The 25516-nt window shown below is 41.0% G+C and overlaps 1 protein-coding gene across 1 annotated transcript; it reads left to right on the forward strand.

The window, feature by feature from the left end:
- The first annotated feature begins 7694 nt into the window (after positions 1–7694).
- Positions 7695–21438, forward strand: LOC124868353 (gastrula zinc finger protein XlCGF57.1-like). The gene is made up of 2 exons (XM_047365529.1): positions 7695–7997; positions 19285–21438. Exons 1-2 carry the CDS (start codon positions 7853–7855, stop codon positions 20622–20624), a joined length of 1485 nt encoding a protein of 494 aa, XP_047221485.1. The 5' UTR covers positions 7695–7852; the 3' UTR covers positions 20625–21438.
- The last annotated feature ends 4078 nt before the right edge of the window (positions 21439–25516 follow it).

The following is a 25516-nucleotide window of genomic DNA, read 5'->3' on the forward strand; positions in this document are numbered from 1 at the left end:
CAACTCTCCTGTTTCCACCAGAACTGTCCGTCGGAAGCTCCACAGGGTCAATATACACGGCCGGGCTGCTATAGCCAAACCTTTGGTCACTCATGCCAATGCCAAACGTCGGTTTCAATGGTGCAAGGAGCGCAAATCTTGGGCTGTGGACAATGTGAAACATGTATTGTTCTCTGATGAGTCCACCTTTACTGTTTTCCCCACATCCGGGAGAGCTACGATATGGAGAAGCCCCAAAGAAGTGTACCACCAAGACTGTTGCATGCCCAGAGTGAAGCATGGGGGTGGATCAGTGACTGTTTGGGCTGCCATATCATGGCATTCCCTTGGCCCAATACTTGTGCTAGATGGGCGCGTCACTGCCAAGGACTACCGAACCATTCTTGAGGACCATGTGCATCCAATGGTTCAAACATTGTATCCTGAAGGCGGTGCCGTGTATCAGGATGACAATGCACCAATACACACAGCAAAACTGGTGAAAGATTGGTTTTATGAACATGAAAGTGAAGTTGAACATCTCCCATGGCCTGCACAGTCACCAGATCTAAATATTATTGAGCCACTTTGGGGTGTTTTGGAGGAGCGAGTCAGGAAACGTTTTCCTCCACCAGTATCACGTAGTGACCTGGCCACTATCCTGCAAGAAGAATGGCTTAAAATTCCTCTGACCACTGTGCAGGACTTGTGTATTTCATTCCCAAGATGAATTGACGATGTATTGGCCGCAAAAGGAGGCCCTACACCATACTAATAAATTATTGTGGTCTAAAACTAGGTGTTTCAGTTTCATTGTCCAACCCCTGTAGGTTAATGCGACTTATTTTGAAAGTTTCAGAAAAGTTTTTACTGGCCTTTCATGTTGTAACCCATGGCTAGGGTCCCAGCACCATCATCCCTGAGAGCCTGCGCCGACCAAGTGGCACCCATCTTCACCAAGATCTTCAGTAGGTCACTGGAGCCATGTGAGGTTCCCTCCTGCTTCAAACGCTCCACCATCATCCCAGTACCCAAGAAACCCACCAGGGTTAAATGACTGTAGGGCTGTCGCCCTGACTTCTGTGATCATGAAATCCTTTGAGCGACTGGTGTTAAAGCACAACACCATGGAGCTATCATGGTTGACACGCCTCTTCAACATTGTGTGGTGGTTGGGGACAGTGCCTCTGGACTGGCAGACTGGGGTGGTGGTCCCTCTTCATAAGAAGGGTTACTGGAGGGTGTGTTCCAACTACAGGGGGATCACACTCCTCAGCCTCCCTGGTAAGGCCTACGCCAGGGTATTGGATAGGAGAGTCCGGCCGATAGTCGGACCTCGGCTTCAGGAGGAGCAGTGTGGTTTTCGCCCGGCCGTGGAACACTAGACCAGATCTATACCCTCTACAGGGTACTCGAGGGTTCATGGGAGTTTGCCCAACCGGTCCACATGTGTTTTATGGACCTGGAGAAAGCATTCGACTGTGTCCTTTGTGGAGCCCTGTGGGGGGTGCACCAGGAATATGGAATCGGGGGCCCTTTATTGGGGGCCATCCGGTCTCTGTACAAGTGGACCAGGAGTTTGGTTCGCATTGCCGGCACTAAGTCGGACCTGCTCCCGCTGCATGTTGGACTCCGGCAGGTCTGCCCTTTGTCACTGGTCCTGTTCAAAACTTTTATGGACAGGATTTCTAGGTGCAGCCAAGGGCCGGAGGGGGTCTGGTTTGGGGACCAGAGGATTTTGTCTCTTCTTTTTGCAGATGACATGGTCCTGTTGGCCCCCTCTAGCCAAGACCTACAGCATGCGCTGGGGCGGTTCGCAGCCGTGTGTGAGGCGGCTGGGATGAGGATCAGCTCCTCTAAGTCCGAGGCCATGGTTCTCGACCAGAAAAGGGTGGCTTGTCCTCTTTAGGTTGGACAACAGTTTTCTCCTCATTTGTATTGGTTGGTGCTTACATACCACCTCAAGGCTCCACATCAGAGGCTGAAAAGCAACTCGCTGAGCTGATAAGATGTGGAGAAAAAACTTCCAGGGTCTCTCCTAATTGTTCTTGGGGATTTTAACAGTGCAAACCTCTCTGATGAACTTCCCAAATACAGACAGCACATTAAGTGCCCCACAAGGGATAAAAACACTTGGGACACAACTTAAAGTTGTGTAACAATAAAGTTAAAAACCTCCAAAAACTCTTACTCCCCACTCATTAAAGCATGTTCAAAGATTCTTAAAAGCTGTATAAGTAATGTCAGTAAACAGGTTAAGCTATTGTTACAAGACAAACCTTTAAGCATTTAACAAAACTGTTTCACTGTTGATGTTTTCACCTTAAACAGCTGAAGAACTGGTGATAGAACAGTCTGTATGAGTTTAGAATGGGTTTACCCTGTGAAGATGACCAAATAAGAAAACATACTGGGTCAGAAATAAATTATTAATTAAATGCAAGAAACTTCATAAATATATTTGTTCTTTATATTACACTGTTATTTTTGTTATAATTTCAGTTCATGGAGAATTCTGAATTATTATGTAAACAGAGTGTGAATTTCTGCTGAGCTTTACTGTTAATTTCAATACTATGTTTTAAATACTGTGGTCTTTTTTGAAATGCTCAAAAGTGAAACATGCTGCAACATAGATGAACATTATGGGATTGGAGATGTTTCACTGCGGAAGCCAAGCGATGATGATTTGTGACGCTTGGCCCCTACACAGAATCAGCCTCACCATTAAGTGACACAGACTCAACTGAAATTTGTTGAAAACATTAGTGTTAGGAAAAATTAATTTTTTTCCCAGTGGTTCAATGTATTACATTGGAACATTGAGAAACATTCCAGAACCAAGCAGCTTGTCTTCAGGAATTCCCATCAACTACTGAAAGATACCTGAATAAAAAAATTATTTATGCACAAATCATGCAAAGGTTAAACAACATTGTAATTTCTTATTGGATGATGCCCATAGAAAGTGTTAATTTAAAAAGTAGATATTTATACAGTGCATTCTGAGGTTATTGTGCACATTGATCACTGTTGTATCCTATGTGGTACAGAAAGGGACATTTAGAAAAATGTGAACATTCTTTTGAAAGAAGTTATTCAACAGCAATTGGCAGCAGACAGAATTTGGCTTAATTGTATGTGTCGCATGACAGGAAGCCTAAAATATGTCAAGGACAAGTATTCGCTTATACAGTTCATCTCACCAGGACATGTAATAGGAGAACTATGAGAGAATATGGTGACTTATGTGTTAACACTGATCCCAACAGACTCTGCGGGAAGTTTTCCTTCCGATATATTAGTTGGAAATATTAGCGTTGAGCTGTTGCTTAACTGCTCAGGTTATATATCAGCAACTCTATGGGCTGTTTAGCAATATTTATGTAAGTGGGATTTTATGTTTATTGAGCTGCCACAGAATGGTGATTTATTGGTAGGAATGGACTGCCTCACTTGGAATGAAGAGGAGTTCATTGTTTATCTTATGTCTTTATAAGTTCCAGGAGTTGGAGAGGCAAAGCCAAACTATCACATTCCTTTCATGGAGCACAAGTTTGCAGAGCACAGGAGAAGTAGAGAGGAGAGATGCTGCTGTCTGGACTTGTAAAGCTCTAAAGTTTGCCAGAAGAAGTTACAATTTTGGGCTTTATGAGGAAGCTTTTGTCTCATCCATGGCAAAAACAAGGACAAGGACTTTAAAGAGCAATACAATGGACTGCTGACCACGGTGAAGTTAGCTTTAGGTTGGATATTAGAGATTCATGCTCCACAGATTCAGCAAGTATCCTCCAGTTTGATCTAATATACACAGTCTGATTACAAGCAGCTGTTCTCTGTCTGCTCCCTCCTCCTACAGACACTGGTTCTCTTAAGGACCGTCAATACAATAGTATGGAGAAAATTGTAATGGAAATGCTGGCAAAGTCGAGCAGGGGCATTACTCTATAAGTAATAGGCATTCTGCTTACCTTATTCCCTCATCATTCCAGACTTGGTGAGTACTGAGAAGCAGGTCTCAGTGGAGTTCATAAAATGCTGTCACCCTTTTGAGAAACAGTACTATTTCAGCCCCCCAAAAATTATTTCTACTCAAGAGAAAAGGGGAAACAAATTACACAAAGACAAGCAAATATTGGTGGCAATTAACCCACGTATGACAGACAGATTCAGCAATAAGACAAACACTTAGACTTGTATGTGTGTATGTGTGTGTGTGTGCGCGTGCGTGCGTGCGTCTGTGTGTGTGTGTGCGTGCGTGTGTTCCTGTCTTGGCATCACAGTAAGAACCAATTTTCCGATATCACCATCAAATTGAGGACCATTTGTACCAAAGTGAGGACATTTTGCTGGTCCTCACGACTTATTTTGCGGTTAGGTTTAGGACAAAGGTGTGAATTGACTTTAGGTTAAGGTTAGGGTTAGGCATGCACTGGTAATGGTTGGGTTCAGGGTTATTGTCAGGGTTAGGGCATAGACAGGGTTGAAAACGACTGAAAATCAATGGAAGTCAATGGGAGTCAACACATGGTCCTCACTACATATAGCAAAACAAGTGTGTGTGTGTGTGTGTGTGTGTGTGTGTGTGTGTGTGTATGTGGGGGGTGTCTTTAAGATCTTTATTGGTTTATATAGTTTGTTTTTATTGATGTGTTTTATGCAAAGACAAATGAATTTCCTCTCGGATCGATCAGTCAATCAATCTAAGAAGTCACATAATTCTAGAAAAAACAAAGCTGATTGATAAAAGGAAGGAAGACTCACATACTGGGAGCTGAGGCTGGAGATGGGGTGTCAGCCTTTGGTGGAGAATTGAGAGGGGCAGCGCAAACTCCTGTTTTCATCAAACAGTAGTCAGTATTAGCACAAGCACACGCAAAAACTGTAAGGAGTTGTATTGTTGAACTGATTCTGAAAAAGATTTAGGATAAAAGATCGGCTTTTTATTCCTTGGCTACCTATACCATACCATTTGATCCTTACGTTAAAGGTAGACAGTTATTTATGACAACCGGCTATTTATTTTCTGAAAGTCAACGGGTCAACATATATTGTAGAAGGCAGTGGAACAAACTATTTGTAAATAAAATGATGAAAAGACAAATTGTTCCCTCTCAGAGCCCAAGGGGGGAGGGGGGGCCTTCATTCACAACACTGAATACATCATCACCAAAGTCCAAAGAATCCCAACATTTTACACAAAAGAGGGTGTGTATATATACAAAGTCATACCATTGGTATGTATGTGAAAATTCCAACCAATCTACTCTCATCTTGTAACTAAGTGTCTGGCACTCTGGACTGTACTACAAGCTGACCTGGAAAGGATGTAATATTTATTCCCACAGCTCAACTGTTTCTTAACAGGCCTACGTGCTCATTTGAAATAACAACTCCGTTAGTCTTTCCACATGCCAAGAACATTTCCTTATCTTAACGGCTCTTGAACTGGGCTTGTGTGGTATTTGGGAGTTAACCCTTTCTTCTACCACACATACTTGACTTTAAAAATAAAACAGTGCAGTGTATGCAAAGTGGTGGGTAGGGTGAGGTAGAAGTAAATCCAAATTCCCATCATTTCCTTCACCTCCTGTATGTTGTGTTTCACCTCAGCCGGCAAACCTAAACAAAAGGAAAAACAATTATTCTTTTTATCTATAAACCACACATCTGTATTGTATCACCTGGAATAAAAAAGAAACTCACTGCAGACTCACTTAGACGGTTATGCATAACACAATGTTGAAAGTAAAGACTTAAATTTTACTACTTGCAAGGACACAATTGTTAAAATAAAAAAGATAAGTGCAAATATTCGTTAAAAACAGGCTGCTCATCAAAAGAGTAAGCCTCCAACCAGTTTACTTAAGTGAATATGCAACTCTGCGTACTTAACAGTAGATTATTTTGGAAATAGATCTTCAACCTTGGCTAATGAGAATACTTGATGGGGCAAGTTTAAAAGAAGGTGCTCTAGTTGTTTTTATCTTACATCAGTGACAGAGGTTGAACATTTAATGTTGCTGGCTGTACTTGATAATGATTTAAAATTTTATCGTATGTTTTTATTTCAGTGGGTTCACAAACACAGTTTCCTTTTTCATTAATATGCTCTGAATGGCTGACGTTCGGCTGCAGACTCCCGACAAGACTCTTGAGTCCCCATAGTCCTCGACAGGGTGGTATTTGTATTTCCAGTTGGTGCATACTAACTGAAATTTGGAGCAGGCGGCATCCTCTGGGATGCGGCTGTACAAATTACCTTCAAGTTACCACCATCCACCATCTGCGGTACATTTGGGGCAAAAGTGAAAGCATGCGAAAAAGAAGGTGATTTGTACAGCAGCATTTGTGACTTATAGCAGCAGATTCATGCAGTTGTATTCACGGATTTGTCTTTGTGTTAAGGAAAAAATATGCTCACAAATTGTTTGTGGGAAGATTTTAATACAGGTGTGTGAATTTGTTTAGCAATATTTGTTTTGGATTAATTGTGGCAAAAATGTGAATATAAGGCTACATTCCCACTGCAGGTCTTAATGCTCAAATCTGATTTTTTTCAGGAATCTGATTTTTTTTTTTGTGGTCATTCACATTACTAAAACGTTGCGGCTCCAAATTGACCCACATGCGCATCAGAACAATACGAGCATCGTCAAGCGCAGGCCAAAAGTAAACATGGAGAAATAGGTGTTATGGTTTAAGTGCACAACAGAAACCATTTACTGTCAGCGGGTGCTGTGTGGGAAACATGTAAATAAAAGGAGATTGAAACTCTCTGTTTTAGGGAGATCTGACTGCCAGTTCAGCACCACAAACTATTTGGATGCAGAGACACACCCAGCAATGGTGGGGCAGGGATGTTAAAAACTTTACAGATTCCGAGTTTATTCAGAACTTTATCATGTCGAGGGCAACTTTTAATTAGATATGTCAGCGCCTCTCCTCTCAACTCCACAGGCAGAAGATTTGATGCAATCCAGTGTATTGGACTGCAGCAGGGGCAGATCATCACATGCTTGGTAACCTCAATAGCATTTTAAAGTCCTCTGTTTGAACGATTGTATATGAATTTCATAATACAAACTACGTCCCACATCAAGATGGTTCCTATGAGCCTTTCAGTTAATTTTCCAGTTGAATCAATTTATATCTTTGTTTATTAATGAGCTCTAACATCTTGCTGTCTCTTCACTGCACAGTACTATTCTAGCCCCCCGTCTGTTTTGCTAACTGCTACCGTTTCCTTCTGGGTGGCGCAAAATTTTGACGAATGCAAAGGAAAGTGATGCCAAAGTCACATCTAATGCGCCTTGGTTGTTCCCACTGGAGTCACATCCCAAAAGATCAAACACGAGTCGGATTCAGGGCCACATATGAATGTAGCTCAAATGTGATTTGAAAAAGTCAGATATGGGCCAAATATGAGTGTTCACACTAGTTCTAAAAAGTCTGACCTGGTCAATAGACCCCCAAAAAATCAGATCTGGGCCACATTTGCCTGCAGTGTGAACGGGGTGTAAGAGATTTTGATGTGTGACTCACAATACAATTTGTGTACTTGTACAATCTGAAGTTGTAACTATTATTTTGTAATTGTGAAAGACAGAAAAAAAATTCTTAAATGACAAAACTCCTATATTTCTCTTTGTGACTTCAAATTCGAAGTTACAGCGCACAAATAGTTTTGCCCAAGATTTACCTTCATACAACAGCCGTAGTTGTGGGGGCTGAGAGCAACGCCTAAAGAGGGCTATTTTCCGTCTGAGGAAAAACAAATGTAACTTTGCTTCGCTATAAGCTTGGATAAAAGTTCAGCTCTAACCACTCAGTGACAGTTATAGAAACGTTTAAAGAGAAGCTAACAGCAGAAATGTGGAGACAGCAGGTCAAACGGTGGCAGAGTGCAACAGTGGGAGAGATTTCCGAAACGGCTAAAAAAGGGGACAAAGAATATGAGCTGCGTCACAAGATCCTGGAGGCCGATTTCAACCCCAAAGTTCTGCTGCACAGATTAGGTTTGTATGTTTACATGTCAACTACAGTTTAAGAACATTTTAATGTTAGTAATGGATTATCTTTTTAAAGCCCAAATGTAAACATTAAACTGTAAACGCTTAATCATTCTGTAGAAGAAAAACTGGCTTGACCGCATTGTAGACAGACCTGCCCCCAGAAGTTTGGCTTGGAATAACTGATACAAGTTTGTTTAGAAACTATAGCATCGTTTCCGTATAAAAGAAGCACTAAAATGTCTTTCAGGTAAGCTAAATCGTTTTGTATATAATGACAGAGGTTTCAAAAGAAGTTATTACTCGTCTTCATATGAGGCTTTTAAACACATTAAATTCCGGAGGAGCAAACCAGTGATCCTGACCAGTGTTCCCGCAGTTTCAATAATTTTGTTGACTTTCTTGAAATCATACTGCTTGTCTGTGAACACATGAAAAATATCTCACAAAGCCCTGTGTTTCATTCCCGGGTACACAGTAGAAGGGCGTTTGAAACCTTCAGTAATTGCGGAACAACAAAGTAACAGTACTGTGAAAAACTCATCGCTGTCCGAATAAAATACTTTTATTGTCATTGCATTGTGCAAGCTACAGTACAATAAAACCTGTTTAAGCAGCTCAGTTATTTAACAATTATTTAACAATTTAAAAACAGTAGAACAATGTGTGGCAGTTTTAGCAGGAATCAGTTTGGCAGCCTTTTGCATATCAAAAAACTCCAAAAACGCTTGAATTAAAACTGTTTGAAGGAGAATGGAAAATGAATCATTTAAACAGTCTGTAACCGTGTAAAACAGCAGAAGCTAGGCCGAATAGCAGCCTGTTTGTGTATGAAGTTGCATTGTAACTCTTCCCAACTGGACTGTTTCTGACCGGCCTACGTGCTCGCTTTTACCATAACAAGCTCATTAATCTTTCCTCACACCAAGAACATTTCCTTATCTAAACATGTTCCTGGACAGACCTTGCATGCTGCTCAGAATCACTCTTAACTTCTTTCCAGAACAATTTATACCAAATTCACTTTCATATAAAAACAACAGTAACATTTTAATCTACTGGGATTTCCCGCTACCTGTTATCTGTTTGTGGCTGCTGAAAGTGAATATAAAGCGTTTAGTAGGTCTGCAGTAGAGGGTGACACGGGAGTGGATTTTCTCTCCTGTCCCATCCTGCTCCCACAGAAAAATGTCTTGTCCCATCCCAATCCCAGGCCCGCATAAAAAAAAAAATCCTGTCCCGTCCCACTCCTGGTAAATTGACTCCCACTCCCATTCAGAACGACTCCCACTCCTGTGCCACTCCCATTTTTGTTTAATTCATTTAGTCTTTTGGTAATTTCTTTGTTTGAAGGACCAGTTAGGTCCCTGTTTTTAGCTGTAGTAAAGGCCAGTTAAAGTAAAAAGAATAATAATGAAGAAATAATAAAATATTAAACAAGGAAACAGACCATGCCTATCTTAGTTGAATAAACAAAATGTACATAGTTGTATTTTACTCATTTATTAAGTGATTGTTTCCTTTGAACAATGACATTATTTTTATGTTTCAAATTGCTGAAACGAAAGAAAAATGCACCTAGCAAGAGAACTGTACTCGGTGAACAGAATTTACCTTCATTACCTTCACAATTTAGAAAGAATAAACGCATCCATCTAACATTAAAACACATTCTTGAATAAGTCCAGGAACCTTAAATGTTGCTATGTAGGAACAAAAGTGCATCTACATTCTCTGGATTGAGGGCGGAACGTCTCTCCTCAATCAGTCTTCCAGCAGCACTGAAACTACGCTCAGAAGGAGTACTTGTTGCTGGGATTGCTAGCAGCCTCTTGGCAACTGGCACTAGCCCACCTGACCTCTCCTGCCAGAAGTTGAAAAGAGACTGGAAGCGTGTCCACTTGGAGTCAGTCATGTACTGTAGCACCAATTGGCGACCCTGTGACTCCATATTGCCACTGTCCTCCCTCTCCTCCTCTACAACACAACTTGCAAAGAAGTTATGCACCTCTGTGGCCCTTGTGGATGAACTGGATGGGGATGAACCTTAAAGAAGAAGACAGACTCATATAAAACATTGCCATTCGCAATATAGTTCTTTGTAGTCTAACACAGTGGTTTTCAAGCTCGGTCCTCGGGTCCTGCACGTTTTAGATCTGTTCCTGCTCCAGCACACCAGCATCAAATGATTGCATTTCCTCCTCACCATCCACCAAGGGTTGGAGAGGCCTGTTAATCACGCAGTTATTTAAGTCAGGTGTGTGGAGGTAGAAAAATGCCTAAAACATGCAGGGCAGTGGGTCCTGAGGAGAACATTTGAAAACCACTGATCTAACAATTTTTTTTTTGGTCCAACACACATCTTAACTATATTAAAACATTACCTAACAGATAATACACACCTATATGTGTGTGTAAATGTATGCCTCAAAATAACATAAAGGAAGGCATTTTGCCATTTATAATTACGCTGTAAGTGCTCTGCTGATGCTAGTATTATTCACCCTCTTTCTCCACACAGCCTCTCACTCTCTCCTCTGTCCCTGTTTCTATGAGTGCTGCCAGGGTGTTGATGACCTCCTCGTACTCCTGACCAGGGAGAGTTTTCCTCAAGAAACTCCTTAAGCTCGGCGAGAAAGCTGTGGCTAGCTTATGGCTTATGGATTTTGAACTTCAACTCCACTGCCTGGGCTAACTTCACTTTCAGCTAGGGGAGGAGGGGAATCACATAATGATGCATGCAATTATATGACAACATATGCAATATCATTTTTATGGAGCATGGGTTCTCAGGCAGACAGACACCGTGCTTGATTTTACTCATGGAGCAGTTAGGAATTTATATAACAATTAAACTACCGTATTTTCCGCACTATAAGGCGCACTTAAAAACCTTTAATTTTTTCAAAAAATGACAGTGCGCCTTGTAATCCGGAGCGCCTTATATATGGATCAATTGGTTAATTGGTTGATCCATACTGGTTGTACACGGCGCTCTGTCAAAATGTTTCAGTACGACTGGTAAACTACAAAGCCGCACCGCTTGCAGCATTACGGCTACCGTAGTCAGGGGCGTCGCCGAAGTAATAGCGGTAAACACCTGTACTGTGCTTACTCCTAGTCCAACACCACTTGTGTGTGTATAACGTTTGAATGTACTGTTGCAGGAATTGCCTGAACTATATGTGATTAGAAGCTCAGTGTGTGGGGTGTATGTTTCGTGTGTGTGAATGGAAGATGTTGACATTACTCCTCCGGACAGAGGTGGCGCTGTGTGCTGCCGTAGCTGAGAATCAAGAGTGAAGGAGTGACGTCGGTATTATTGTGTGTGTGGGTAAAGACGGCGACCGGAGCAGCAGTGTATGAGTCTGTAAGCCCTGTGTTTTTACGTGCTGCAAAGTCATTAAAAAGAACCCCGAATCTCGTCAACAACTCAGTGTTTTGATGCTGTTTCTTCATGCTCAACTCAGCAACGTATGAGTGAGGGAGTTAACCCCGAGGAAACTAGTAACTTCGGACCTGGAGAAAGCGTCTCCCCTGTGTCATCAGACTACGGTCAGGGGACAGAAACAGGAAAGGTTAACAGTACTAACGTTTGATTTAGTGCATCAAACTGTTTCTTTTACGTGTTTACTGAATCAGGGAAAAGTTCCCTTTCACGTTTTAACTAACGTTTGATTTCAACTTCAACTTCATAGACTCCAATGCATTCCTAACGTGCGGTTGGCTCTATTCAATAGAATTCTATGTAGAGGAGACCTTACCATGAGAGTGAATGGAGTTATCAGAACGCTGGTTTGTAGTGTATTAATAAAGTTTGACTGACTGACTTATCTGACTGTTTTGTTGACATTCTCTTTAGCACAGCTCCATCTAGTGGATGCATAACGCAACCCCAGTCAAACGTTTGACTGCAGTAGCTTCTATTCTACGCGCCTTATAATCCGGTGCGCCCTATATATGAAAACAGTTCTAAAATAGGCCATTCATTGAAGGTACGCCTTATAATCCGGTGCGCCTTATAGTGCGGAAAATACGGTACATGTTATCTTTGACAACATCAAACTCACAATTCTTTTCTTGTGTTAATTTGTCCGTTATTGGATAAGCTCCTGTCAGCAACTTCAGTCACCACCACCTTAACAACAACAATCACTAATGTATTGTAGTACCTCTTTCATAACAGCACTGTCTCCATCCTGGATGGACAGACCCCTCAGTAGAGTCACCTTGGTCGGGAGGACAAGGTGAAGAGTTGGTGTCTGCTCTGTAGAGAGGTGTCTGGTAGCCTCATCAAAAGGTTTCAGGAGTTTGATGATGTCCTGAAGAAGATCGCAGTCTATGCTGTTTAGGTAACGGAGCTCGTTTCGGCGAAGCAGGATCTCATGCAGCTTACCAGACCTCAGAGCATCATTTACAGATTGGAGCATTGCTAGTCTGGTATTCCACCTCGTCTCCACAGCTTGCTTCAATGACTGGTCCAGCTCTTTTTGTAACCTGAAATTCAAAGAGGAGAGACAGGATTACAGTGATTACAGATTTGTTGGTCTTTTTGGAAAAACTATTTCATTGGATTTCATAAGAGGCTCACAGTTGAAATTAAATAACTTTGATGCTTGCATATATTAATTACAGCAGCTCATGTTTTCTCATTTAATTCACCTACAGTTTATAAATATATAAGTACCCTTATCAGGCAGACATGACAAGATTTTATATTATCTTACCCTGCTCTTTTGAAGTGTGTGACAAGAGTCTTGGTGTCCCTAAACAGTTTGATGATCCTACTGTGGACTGGGTTGTCCTCATCCAAGTGGTCAAATACGTGTTTTAAGATTAAGTTGATATTATGGCCAGCACAAGAGATTCTGACATAATCCTTGAAAGCTGCTGTTACATTGGAGCCATTATCTGTCACAAAGACAGTGTCCTTGCTTAGGATGCCGAATTCCTGTTGGTACATTTTTTTTTTTTGGACAAAGGCAACACATAAAACCTTAGCAAAGCCCAGACATAAGATCATCATAATGGTCCGTTCACACCGAATGCGGATACTGCGATAGGAGCGGCCGATTTACATGTTATCCCTATGTAGAGGCGCATTCAGGAGCGGAGCAGCGCGAGGCGGTGCGAAGGAGACGAACGACGCGGTGCGGAAGGCGCGCCAAGCGAAGCGGGAGCGGAGCGAGAGCGATGGACGAGTTGAAAAATCTGAACTTTTTCCTAAATTCGCGTCGCATCAACCAACCAGTCCCTGATTGGTTGACGCGACGGAGAAGAAGCGGTTGTCAATGAAGATGGAGGAACAGATCAGTGGCGGTGTGCGGCAAGCCAGAGTTGTATGACTCAACTAATTACTTTTACCGAGACAAGTACAGAAAGGACCTGGCCTGGTTATGTTTAGGCACAAATATCTTATATTTAGGAGATATTTACATTAAAAATCGGCTGGTTTTTTTTACTGAGCTGAGATTTATTTACTCACCGAAGACAGATGGACAGGCGTTCAGCAGCGGGGATACAGCGCTGGTAGTTGGTGTCCCGGAGGCCGATCGTCTCCTAACGCGGGACAGCAGATCTTCGAACTGGGTCCTGGATAGATGGAAGTACCGCTGAAATCGACCGTCATCCAGACGCAGCTCCTGGAGTAGGTGGTGGTAATCTCTGAACTGTTCCCGTCCCTGAAGAATCTGGTGAACCCAGGGATGTCGACGGCGTTTTTTGGCTCTCCACAGGAAAAACACCGTAATTAGGTTCGTGAAATCCATGTCCGCCATGTTCAGTTGAAAGTAGCAGATGGAAGCTCCTCCTATTTGATGACGCGGCGAAGTGTTGCCGCTTGTTGACATTTGGCAACGCGGAGTTCACACGGAATGTCAAGCGGGCAAAAGCACACAAATGACGCAAAATATTCGCAGAATCTGCGTTCGGTGTGAACGCACCTTAAAACAGAATGATAAATAATCATGTATTTGTACATAGCACTTTTCAATAAATTCATAGTTTTATATATTATAAAAAATAACAGTGTATGCTTTTTCAGTATTTCTTGTCATTCTTTTGTGACATGTTTTTGTTGTACTATGCTCTTTGTTGAAGTGTATGTCTTCATAGTTTTCCCGATTTTATGAATTAACTGGCAAGTTTTATTTCATATGCCATATAAATAAAGGCAATCTGATTTGAAAGAGAGAGCTACCTGAAGAATTCCCTCCACAGTTCTTCTGATGTTGTCACTGGATTTGACACCCTCCATCTCCCTTGTGGCCAAAATCCGGTTCACCATCTTCCAATTCAGAATGTAATGAACTGTGACAGTGATGTAGTGTGTGCTGGTCCTCTCCTCTGTCTAAAGGTCTGTGGTTACAGCAAGGTCTGTAGTCTGCACAAAAGGAATTAATATTGTGTTATTAGGCCTCCAATATCTTACATAAAATAGATGACCAGTTTAGAATATTGAGAAATTGAGCAGTTTAAAAAAGGGGAAAGAAATCTACTGCTAGGATAATTACTGATGGACTATTAAGTGATAAAGGTAAAGTTTTTTGCTTTACAAAATAGTGTGATGTGACATACCTGATGAAGCTCTTCCATGATCAGCTGTTTAACTTGGTCATATTCCTCTTGAACATGGCGGGAGACTGTGTGTGCACACGGTAGTATGTCTTCCACCTGCACCTCTCCATATTTGGCTCCAACGTCGAGCAGGTCCTGAGCAACGCTGATAAAGCCTTTCCCCTCTACTGTAGCAAAGGGTCTTAAATCTTGGCTGCACATGTGAGCAATTTTGTTGGTCAGATGAGACTTGACGTGTGATGGTATTTATCGTTTAACGAATGAAGAGATGCAGGGCTGATTTAATCCAGAATTTGCCTTACAAGTGTGCCTTTTGAGACCGCTTGTCCCGGAATCACTGGTGTACTTGATTATTACTAAAACGTTTTACAAGCAGCATACTGCGTGTTAACACCGCTACATTCAACTCTCCTGAAGTTTGGTAATATTTGCGACTTTCCTGTCAGCGCTATGTGTTTAATAGATAAGTCCTTACTTTTGACTTTATGTTGCAAATCCAATTTTATCATGTCCAGTTCTCCACCTGCGTTTGCTCCCTCCATTGCTGCGTTTTGAACGCATGTGGAAAACATCGATCAGAAGCACTGTTGGGTTGTGGGTGAAGCCCTGTTGGCTTGTGGGTCGTGTAGTTCGTTTGACTCGCATTATAGTTTAGGCTTCTTGGAAAAAAACTGCACGATGGCGCCGTCGATCCAAATTTTTTTTTTCTTAAAGTTTATAACCAAGTCTCAGTTTTACATTTCCAAAGACAATTGATCCTAGTTTATTTTCCCTCCTATTGGTTAGCTCCCGCTCCCGTCTGCTCCCGTTCATTTTTTATCCTGTACCGTCCCAATCACGGGATCCTTACTCATTCTGTCTCCCGTCCCGCGGGATTCCCATGGGAATCCCGTGACCCGTGGGACTCCCGAAAAAATGTCAGCCTCTAGTCTGCAGTGAATAACCGGAAGCAGAAAAAAAAAACGGAATATTGTTCGCTAAAAAATTGTGACATTTTACGATAGTGATGCTATTAATTATAAACTATTTTTGCCACAGTTCTGTAAGACAACTATTTTAATGCAGTAATGATGATCAGATCACTTAAAATTTTACATTTACATAAAAACTACACATTTCCCTAAGTCTTAATGTAAACTAATCCTACACCGTGCAAACAGAAAAGGCTTGATTTTTCTGGTGAGCAACTTGTAACATCAGTTTAGGTTCTAAAAAGTAAATGAAAAGTTACTTTGATAGTACAGTAATTGAGTTACTAACTCAGTTACTTTTTTGGAAAGTAACTATAACTAGTTACTTTTTTTAAAGTAACATTCTCAACACTGTATTAGACAGTCAAGGTATCAGTTTGAACTTTTGGACTGGTTATCAGTTTGTTAATTCTAATAAACAGATTTTTTACTAACAACATGTTGTCTGTAGTTATCTGAGTATACCTGATGATAATACAAGAAAAATAAGTGTGTTAGTCAGTGTTTAGCAGTTGTTGTTATTGAATCATGAAGTTGTAAAGCAACTACTCTGGCCAGATGCAGGTTGGTAAAAAATTAAATGTAAAATAATGATTTAAACTTTTCCTGCATATGAATCCAGCACAACTTGGAAGGAGTTCATCAACTGCATAACTCTAAAGCTATTAGCTATCAGTTGTACTGTGAGACCACGCTTGGTCTCACGGTACCCGTCAGCTGCCTCAGGAGTCCCTCAAGCCACCCAAAACCGATAGGTCTCCTTCAGCTTGATGGCATCCCTTACTGCCGGTGTCCACCATCTGGTTCGGGGATTCCAATCACAACAGGGACTGCAGACCTTGCGGCCACAGCTACAGGTGGCAGCATCGACAATAAAGGCAGAGAACACATTCCACTCGGACTCTATGTCTCCAACCTCACCCGGAATCTGTTCAAAGCTCTCCCAGAAGTGGGAGTTAAATACTTCCCTGGCCGAGGGCCCCGTGAGATGTTCCCAGCAGACCCTCACTGTACGCTTCGGCCTGCCAATTCTGTCCGACTTCCCCCCCTTTCCAGCAGATCCAGCTTGTCGCCAGGTGGTGATTGGTGGACAGGCCAGCCCCTGTCTTCACCTGAGTGTCCGAGACATGCGGCCGAAGTTCCAAAGACATGACTACAAAGTTGATCATTGACCTCCTGCCTCAGGTGCCCTGAGGCCAAGTACACTGATGAACACCCTTATGCTTGAACATGGTGTTTGTTATGGACAAACTACGACTGGCACAGAAGTCCAATAGTAAATCACCTCTCTGATTCAGATCAGGGAGGCCATTTCTCCCAATCACAGTTGTCCAGGTGTCACTGTCGTTTCCCATGTGAGCGTTAAAGCCCCCCATTAGAACGAAAAGAGTTCCCAAGAACGACACTGCCCAGGACCACCAATGGAACGCCAAGAGCCCTGGTACTCCGTACCACTGCTCAGCCCATTGGTAGAAACAACAGTCAGAGACATCTTCCCGACCCGAAGGCGCGGGGATGCAACCCTCTCATCCACTGGGGTAAACCCCAACACGAGATAGCTGAGCCTGTGGGCGAGAAGCAAACCCACCAGCCGCCTCTCCCAAAAGGGCAACTCCAAAGTAGAAGAGAGTCCAACCTCTCTCAGGGAGCTGGGTTCCGTGACATTCCACTTTCCTAGAGCCAGTTTAAGCATTTGAGATCAGGTCATTGTGGTCTCAGTCTTTGCTTGCCGCCCAATCCTCTTAGCAACGGTACCTCATGGTTCTCCCTGCCAGTGGTAAGCCCTCTGGGGCATGGTGGCCTCACATCTGTCATTCAGGCTTGGCCCAGGTCCTGCAAGGAGTTTTTTTTTTCCTGTCAAATGATTTATCTTTTCTTATCTTTATTTGCACATAATATTTTACTTTATTTACACTGCACAATAATTGTAACAGATAAGACTTTAAAACAAGAAGTGGTCAGACATTATTGCATTAATAAATAGCATAGTTTCACAGAGGAATTCTTATGGGCTAATTATTGTAGTTGGAGTATTGTTTCATAAATAACTACTGAACTAAAATGTTATCACCAACAGATAAAGTCTTATCAACTTTTTTTGTAAAGTATAGGCCTGCTGTTTGGTGACATATGAGCAGGTAACAGATTAGATTTTCCTGTTCCTGACATATCAATGAAATGTTAAGAATAAATAATAGAAATAAGTAGAGACAGATTAAAAAGTATCGTTCTTCATTTCAGGAATAAAAAAAGAAATGAATAATACATAATTCAGAGAAAAAGCAATAGCTGTGACATGAATATACACTCCCCTCTACATAAGCATTTTGCAAACCTTCAGCAACAAAATCGTTCCCAGTCTGGGTTTTTTTCAGTTCACTGTTTCTTCATCACTATCTGGTATCACATAGTCTTGTTCCATAAAGAAAAATGAGCTATAGCACTGCACAGTCACAATTTGTCTATGAAGGAAAACTCCGGAAAATGGTATGCAAGTGCTGTTTGTGCAGAGGCAGTCTCAGCCTCATCAGAGTCAGTAGAAGCAGTTGGAAAGGAAACACATTTCTGCCTACCTTTATGAGGCATGGAATCATGACAGTCTGCAAAGCCTCCAGTATTAGAAAGACTGAAAAAATAGGGGTTTTGGTTTGTTTCCACCTAGACTGTTATCAGTGTGACATGCTGAGATTAATCACATCATGTTGTATGTTAGCATGCATAACAAGTAAAGTAAGTAGAGACCAGTTTGCTCTTTAGTTTTCTCATGATTTGTTCTGTACTGATATCATTAAACTTAAATCAGTAATTTGCACCACATTAATGTGCCGTTTTGCTAGTTTGGTGCTGTATTAGGATTACTAGCGCCTGTTAGCATGGGATGGTAATGCTAAATCAGTCAATAATACTGCAGTCTGGAGTTGCTGTAGATAGCGCTGCATAACCTGTGTTGTAGTAATTTGTTCACCAGTTCCTGTAAGGTGTGTTGCTGTGATTTTGGTGATTGGTGTGATGTTTCTGTTGCTTATCAGTTAATTTGTTGAGTGAATGTCCTTGTTAGTCTCACAAGTGCATTCAAGTTATGTTTGTTTTTTTCAATTACAGACATAATAATAATAACAAAAATAATAATACATTTATTTAAAACAGGGACAATATACAGTATACATTAACCACAAGAGGAGAGATGCACTGTTTCAGGTTATAGCTCTAAGTACTAATTTCCACCTATAGTCCCTGACCCAGCTGGTACAAACAAACACAAAAAAATAAATACATAGAAACAAAACAACATCAAATATACAAGACCACATACACATATGCAGCATGTGTACTTAGATGTAGCACATGTCTCACAAGTAATTGTACAATTGAAAAGTTCAGTATTTGGAGTTGAGTTGATGTTCACGACCTCCAGTCTCCTGCTTTTTTAGCTGGGATCTCCCATCCACGTTGCCACTTTAACTAGCACATCCTTTCTAAGCGTAGAAGTGAGTTCTTACACGTAGTACAGTCTAGTACGTCAGTCCTGTGTAGTATTTCACCTTTTCATCTCTGGCATTCTCATCGACCTTATTGAAGAACCCCTCGTCTTTCCTCATTGCTGTGAGCATGGACTTCCTTTAACCATCCATATGTTTTTACCTTAGCATCTAAATATATCTTTATAATGAAGCAACTCAGTCCAAGCTGAGCTCAGTCCAAGTAATACTTGTAACTTGCATAATGTGTTTCAATGTTTCTTACAGATGTTGAGCAGATGCTGAGGGTTAAAGAAGAAGCTCTTGTAGACCACAGACCTTGTGCTAAGCTGTATGACCCAAAGCCGCCGCACATTAAGGAGGAACAGGAGGAAGTCACTGCTACTCCCATAAAGAGTGAGGATGATAAAGAGTCTCCCCTACTCCCACAGCTTTATCAAGACCAAGATAAAGGCAGAGAGCTTCCAGAAGAGAATGATGAAGGAAAAGAATCAATTAGGATTCAAGATCATGAAGATGGTCCTTTTTCCTCTGATTCCAAAGACCCTGAGAAAGATGAAGAGGACAATGATATAAAGCAACCTGTCTTTGAGCTGAAAAACCTGTCAGAATCTGGACTGAAAACTATGGACATGGACAATGACTCAAAGGAGAGCAGAGCTCCTCAGTCAGATGGAAAAATTAACAAACCTTTTAGCCCCTTTACGTTTGCTGAAAAATCTGCTCACCATCGCTCTCTTCAGAAAGACAAGACAGATTCAGAAACAGGATCTTCAAGCTCTCTGGTTAATAAGATATGTTGTACGGAGAAGAAAGATGTGGACTCACAAAAAAAAGTCCAGAAAGGAGTGAAGTTTAGTTGTGATGCCTGTGGTAAAACATTTACCAGAAAACAAAATTTAAATACACACATGAGAATCCACACAGGAGACAAACCTTTCTGTTGTGATTTTTGTGGACATAGATGTAGTCGAGCAGAACATTTAAACAGGCACATGAGAATCCACACAGGACAGAAACCTTTCTGTTGTGATCATTGTGGACAAAAATTTACCCGACAAGTAGGTTTAAACTCGCACGTGCGAGTCCACACAGGAGAGAAACCGTTTTGTTGTGATCATTGTGGACAAACATTTACCCAACAAGTAGGTTTAAACTCGCACGTGAGAATCCACACAGGAGAGAAACCTTTCTGTTGTGATCTATGTGGACATAGATTTACCCTTAAAGCAAATTTAAACAGACACATGAGAATCCACGAAGGACAGAAGCCTTTCTGTTGTCATCTTTGTGGACATAGATTTAGTCGAGAAGAACATTTAAACAGGCACCTGAAAATCCACACAGGACAGAAACCTTTCTGTTGTGATCTTTGTAGACACAGATTTAGTCGAGAAGAACATTTAAATGCACACAGGAGAATCCACACAGGTGAGAAACCTTTCAGTTGTGATTTTTGTGAACAAAGATTTACCCAACAAGTAGGTTTAAACTTTCACGTGAGAATCCACACAGGACAGAAGCCTTTCTTATGTGATCTTTGTGGACAAAGATTCAGCTATCAATCAAGTTTAAACAATCATATGAGAATCCACACTAAAGGGTAGGTGGCTTAGATATGAATACTCACTCAAACTGTCCAGATGAAATTTTCTGTGAAACATGCAGTCATTAGAGGCAACAGTCTTCACTTGCTGGTTTTAACATTTCTCTGGTGGTTAATTATCATATTTTAAATGTAAAACATTTTATAAAAGATACAAAAATGTTTAGTTGCATGATTGGTATTTTCTTTGATAGGCAAGTTTTAATCACTGTAATTTTGTTCTTTCTCCCCTGTAGCTGCTCAAAATTAGCAAAGTTTTGTGACAGGAGTCCTCTCTGTTTTGTTTAAGGTCTCCCTTTTTAAAGCTGCACTACCGAACAATGCCTTGCACACTATGTTCTGCACATAAAGGTTCTGCAAATGTTTATGTGTAAAACAACTCTACATTTGTTAGGTACATGTGCGTACCAAACTGACAGGGCTGTACCAGATATTTATGGTATGAATACTTGTACCGTTACACCCTTAGTATTTATTGTTACAGTGATGCAACTGAGAACAGCACACTGTTGGACACCCTATCTCAAGTTATTCAAGATTGTAATACAAGTCAAAGAACAACCTGTACTAATTGGTGAAGATTTTAATGTATTCCTAAATGAGTGGATAAATAGATGTCCAGCTTCTTCTTTACTCTTCAGTAATCCTAGTGTAAGTCTAATGATTGATAATAGTAGCCTTTTAAAACTAGCATGCTAACATTGTGTTATCTTTCAGTAACATGTTAACATTGTAATTCTCACATTTTATGTGTCCAAGTGTTTTCACAATAGGGGATGTATATATGTGGCACTAATAAAACATAAAACCTGTCAGATGTGCTCATAGTTTGTATGAGCAACCGTATAACTATATACCCTATATTGCCAAAGTATCGGTACATGTACATGAAATTTGATGACATCCTATCCTTAATCTCTAAGGTCCAATTTGTTGATGGACCAACCCTTCCCAGCAATAGCAACTTCAACTATTCTGTAAATATCTTCCACAAGGTTTAGGAGTGTGTTCATAACATTCCAAGAAAAATGTTTTCTTAGAATTTTACTGCAGTAAGATAAAAGTCATTCACAAAGCCCCTTAGGCCTTAAGAGACTTCCTAACGAGAGGAAATGTTAAGAGTAATGAGGAGGACTTTTAGTGAGCTTTATGGTGCGTTCACACCGAACACGGATTCTGCAAATATTTCGGGTCATTTGTGTGCTTCACATTCCGCGTGAACTCAGCGTTGCCAAATGGCAACAAACGGCAACGCTTCGACGCGTCAACTGAACATGGCGGACATGGATTTCACAGATAATTACGGCGTTTTACCTGTGGAGAGCCAAAAAATGCCGTTGACGTCCCTGGGTTCACCAGATTCTTCAGGGACGGGAACAGTTCGGAGAGTACCACCACCTACTCCAGGAGCTGCGTCTGGATGACGGTCGATTTCAGCGGTATTTCCGTCTATCCAGGACCCAGTTCGAAGATCTGCTGTCCCGCGTTGGGAGATGAAACGGCCTTTGGCACACCAACTACCGGCTCTGTATCCCCGCTGCTGAACGCCTGTCCATCTGTCTTTGGTGAGTAAATAAATCTCAGCTCAATAAAAAAACAACCGATTTTTAATGTCCACATCTCCTAAATATAAAATATTTGTGCCTAAACATAACCAGGCCAGGTCCTTTCTGTACTTGTCTCGGTAAAAGTAATTAGTTGAGTCATACAACTCTGGCTTGCCGCACACCGCTACTATGATCTGGTCCTCCATCTTCACTAACAACCGCTTCTTCTCCGCTGCGGTGCTTCACCCTACTTCACACCACATCCAGTCCCTGATTGGTTGACATGACGCAAATTTAGAAAAAAGTTCAGATTTTTCAACTTGCTCATCGCTCTCGCTTTGCTCGGCGCGCCTTCCGCACTGCGTCCTTCGTCTCCTTCGCACCGCCTCGTGCCGCTCCGCTCTTGAACGTGCCTCTAGATAGGCATAACATAATAAATAAATTACAAAACGTTTAAATCGGCCGCTCCTATCACAGAATCCACGTTCGGTGTGAACGCACCATAAGAGTATCTTTATCTAGACCAAGAGAGAATGGAGACATATTCTCCGTACAATGAACAACAGTGAATTAATAAAACGCTACCAGCTCGATCACGCAGGGATCCACCGCCTTAATAGTCGAGTAAATGAGCACATAAAATTCTATAACAATCACACAATTATTATTATTATTATTATTATGGGGCAAAATTAAATAGTTTCAGCGGCAGGACAGATTAAAGGTGCACCTCTAGTTAGGTAATATTAGGAAGAATAAGTAAATAATAGAAACAATAAAGAATAACCAATGAATAAAAAGTGAACAAAATTACAAACAATATAGTACAGAATTATTTAAATATTTACAGACTGTAAAATGCTCTCAAAAAATAAATTTGTAAAAACTCAAAGAAAATATATACATAAATGCAAAATCTAGACAAGATGCAGTACAATTATCTAAGCAATATATACATAGAAGGAAGATGTAAATGAGGTGAACGCCAGTGACTGTCCACTGTCTCTACATGCTCATCCGGGAGGAGTGAATGCTGCAAGTCACTGACTGGATGCAATCTGCTGGGTTTCCTTAGACAAAAAAACTTTTTATCCAATTTGAATAAAAAGCTAACTCTGACTGCACTGTTCAATTGTTAGGATTAATAGGAATGTATGTACCTGCCTGTTGTGAAGTGCCTTGAGACAACATGTGTTGTGAATTGGCGCTATATAAATAAACTGAATTGAATTGAATTGATATGACACGTGTGTGACAAAAAAGTAAAAATCTTTAGAAATATATCTGAATGTTTGTGGTCACTAGAGGGCCATGTTGGCTGGCTGTAAAGATATTCCAGTGCTAAAACCAACACAGCAGCAGCAAGCCTCATTGGTGACCAAACACATAAATTGGTGTCAGATAAAATACTAATGACTCATTGAAACACTTGATTTAAACATTCATGTTCCAAATAGAGAAGCTTTGCGTTTTTATTTTGTTAAATATAGATTCACACAGCTGTTATCCTCATTAGGCATTAGGCATATCATCTTAGTGGTATTTAGCATTCATTTAATTTTCCCTTTTGAATCTATGTTACTTCTCCATACTTTTAGCCACTCATAGTACAGCTGCATGTCAATACATTAGAATATCTTTAAAAAGTTGATCTATTTTAGTAATTCAATTCAAAAAGGGAAACTCAAACATAGATTCATTACAGTGTTTTATTTTTCTATGGCATTTAGGCCAGGGTATATTGTACTGTTGCTTGTTTACCGTTTTCTACCGCACTTTTTCTGTCCACTTTCCCTTAAAACTGCTTGGATAAGGCTCTCTGTGCCAACGTTTTCCTCCACCAGTATCATGTAGTGACCTGGCCACTATCCATATATAATTTCCCTTTGGGATTAATAAAGTATTTTTGAATTGAATTAAATTGAATCCTGCAAGAAGAATGGCTTAAAATTCCTCTGACCACTGTGCAGGACTTGTGTATGTCATTCCCAAGATGAATTGACGCTGTATTGGCTGCAAAAGGAGGCCCTACACCATACTAATAAATTATTGTGGTCTAAAACTAGGTGTTTCAGTTTCATTGTCCAACCCCTGTATATAGCTACAAATATGGATATTAAGTACAAAAAGTAATGAAATCTGTTTGGTAATTTCTTTTCATTGTTGCAGCAGTGCTTCTTGGTAATAAGTCTTTTATCACTGAACTCATTTTATGTCCCTTTAAATGATGACATTTTGACATATTTGTGAGAAAACTGCATTTGTGGGCTGTACAGCAGAACTGAGTATGTGGGTTCACCCACGAGACACTTGCCAAATCCTCTCTGTCATATCTGGCTGAGGTTGTGCAGGACCAAAGTGCATGCCAGAACGTCAGAGCCGCATGTGGGCTTAAAGTTATTTAATAAGGACAAAATGGATGACTTACACAGACACATAGGCACGGAAAATGGGCAGACTTACAGGCAAGCAAACCGTGAAGTTGAGGCAATGTACATGGAGCAGAAGCAGTTTATTTGATTGAAGTGTGTTCTTGACCTGAGAGAGCATGTTCCAGGAACATGCTCTCTCAGGTCAGGTCCCATTTTAGGTCAAACCTTGTTTGACCTAAAATGGGAAACTGCTGTCCAATCCAACCTTGGAATGACAGGAGTGAAAGAGTAATGCGATTGTTATTGTACAAGTGTCACGCAGGTTGGTTTTGGTATCCTGCTGATGTGATGCTTTTCCTGTATTCCTGTAACCACTGCTAAGAGTCCAGTGTTGCGTGTGCTAGAACATGTATGTAAATGGAAATGGTACATCGGATTGGTCAAGGGTTTCACATACACACCAATGTTATGAGCCTCAATAAATACACCCTATAAGAGCTGAACGTGGGGAATTTTTGGGAATTCTGATGAAGATGTTTTGGTGCACTGTGAGCAAATAAAGTTCCCCCGTGGAGACTGGGAGGAGGGAGAACTATTGTGTTTTGTGTTTAATTGTTTGTACCTGGTAGTACTGCTGCACTCTTCCACAGTACTAAAAAGAAGGATCCAGTGGCGAGCAATAAAAACCAGAGAGCAGCTGGTAGCAGGGAGAATGCAGAGCAACTGAAGAAGGGAGGCTAATTAACACAGCAGAGACGTCCCTGAAGTAACTGAACTATCTACCCATCAGAATGACCACAAACTTAATCTTTTATAAATAAACTGAAATAACCACATATAAACACAACCAATAATTTTCCAGAAATAACCATTACTGGAAAAAAAAACCTTATCACCTTATTTACCTCGTCATTGTAGACAACATCATTGCAGGTGAGATGTTGAGTTGAGATTCTACAGCTGTGTGAGACCAA

The sequence above is a fragment of the Girardinichthys multiradiatus genome, chromosome 5 (assembly GCF_021462225.1).
Source record: "Girardinichthys multiradiatus isolate DD_20200921_A chromosome 5, DD_fGirMul_XY1, whole genome shotgun sequence".
NCBI classification, from domain to species: Eukaryota; Metazoa; Chordata; class Actinopteri; order Cyprinodontiformes; family Goodeidae; genus Girardinichthys; species Girardinichthys multiradiatus.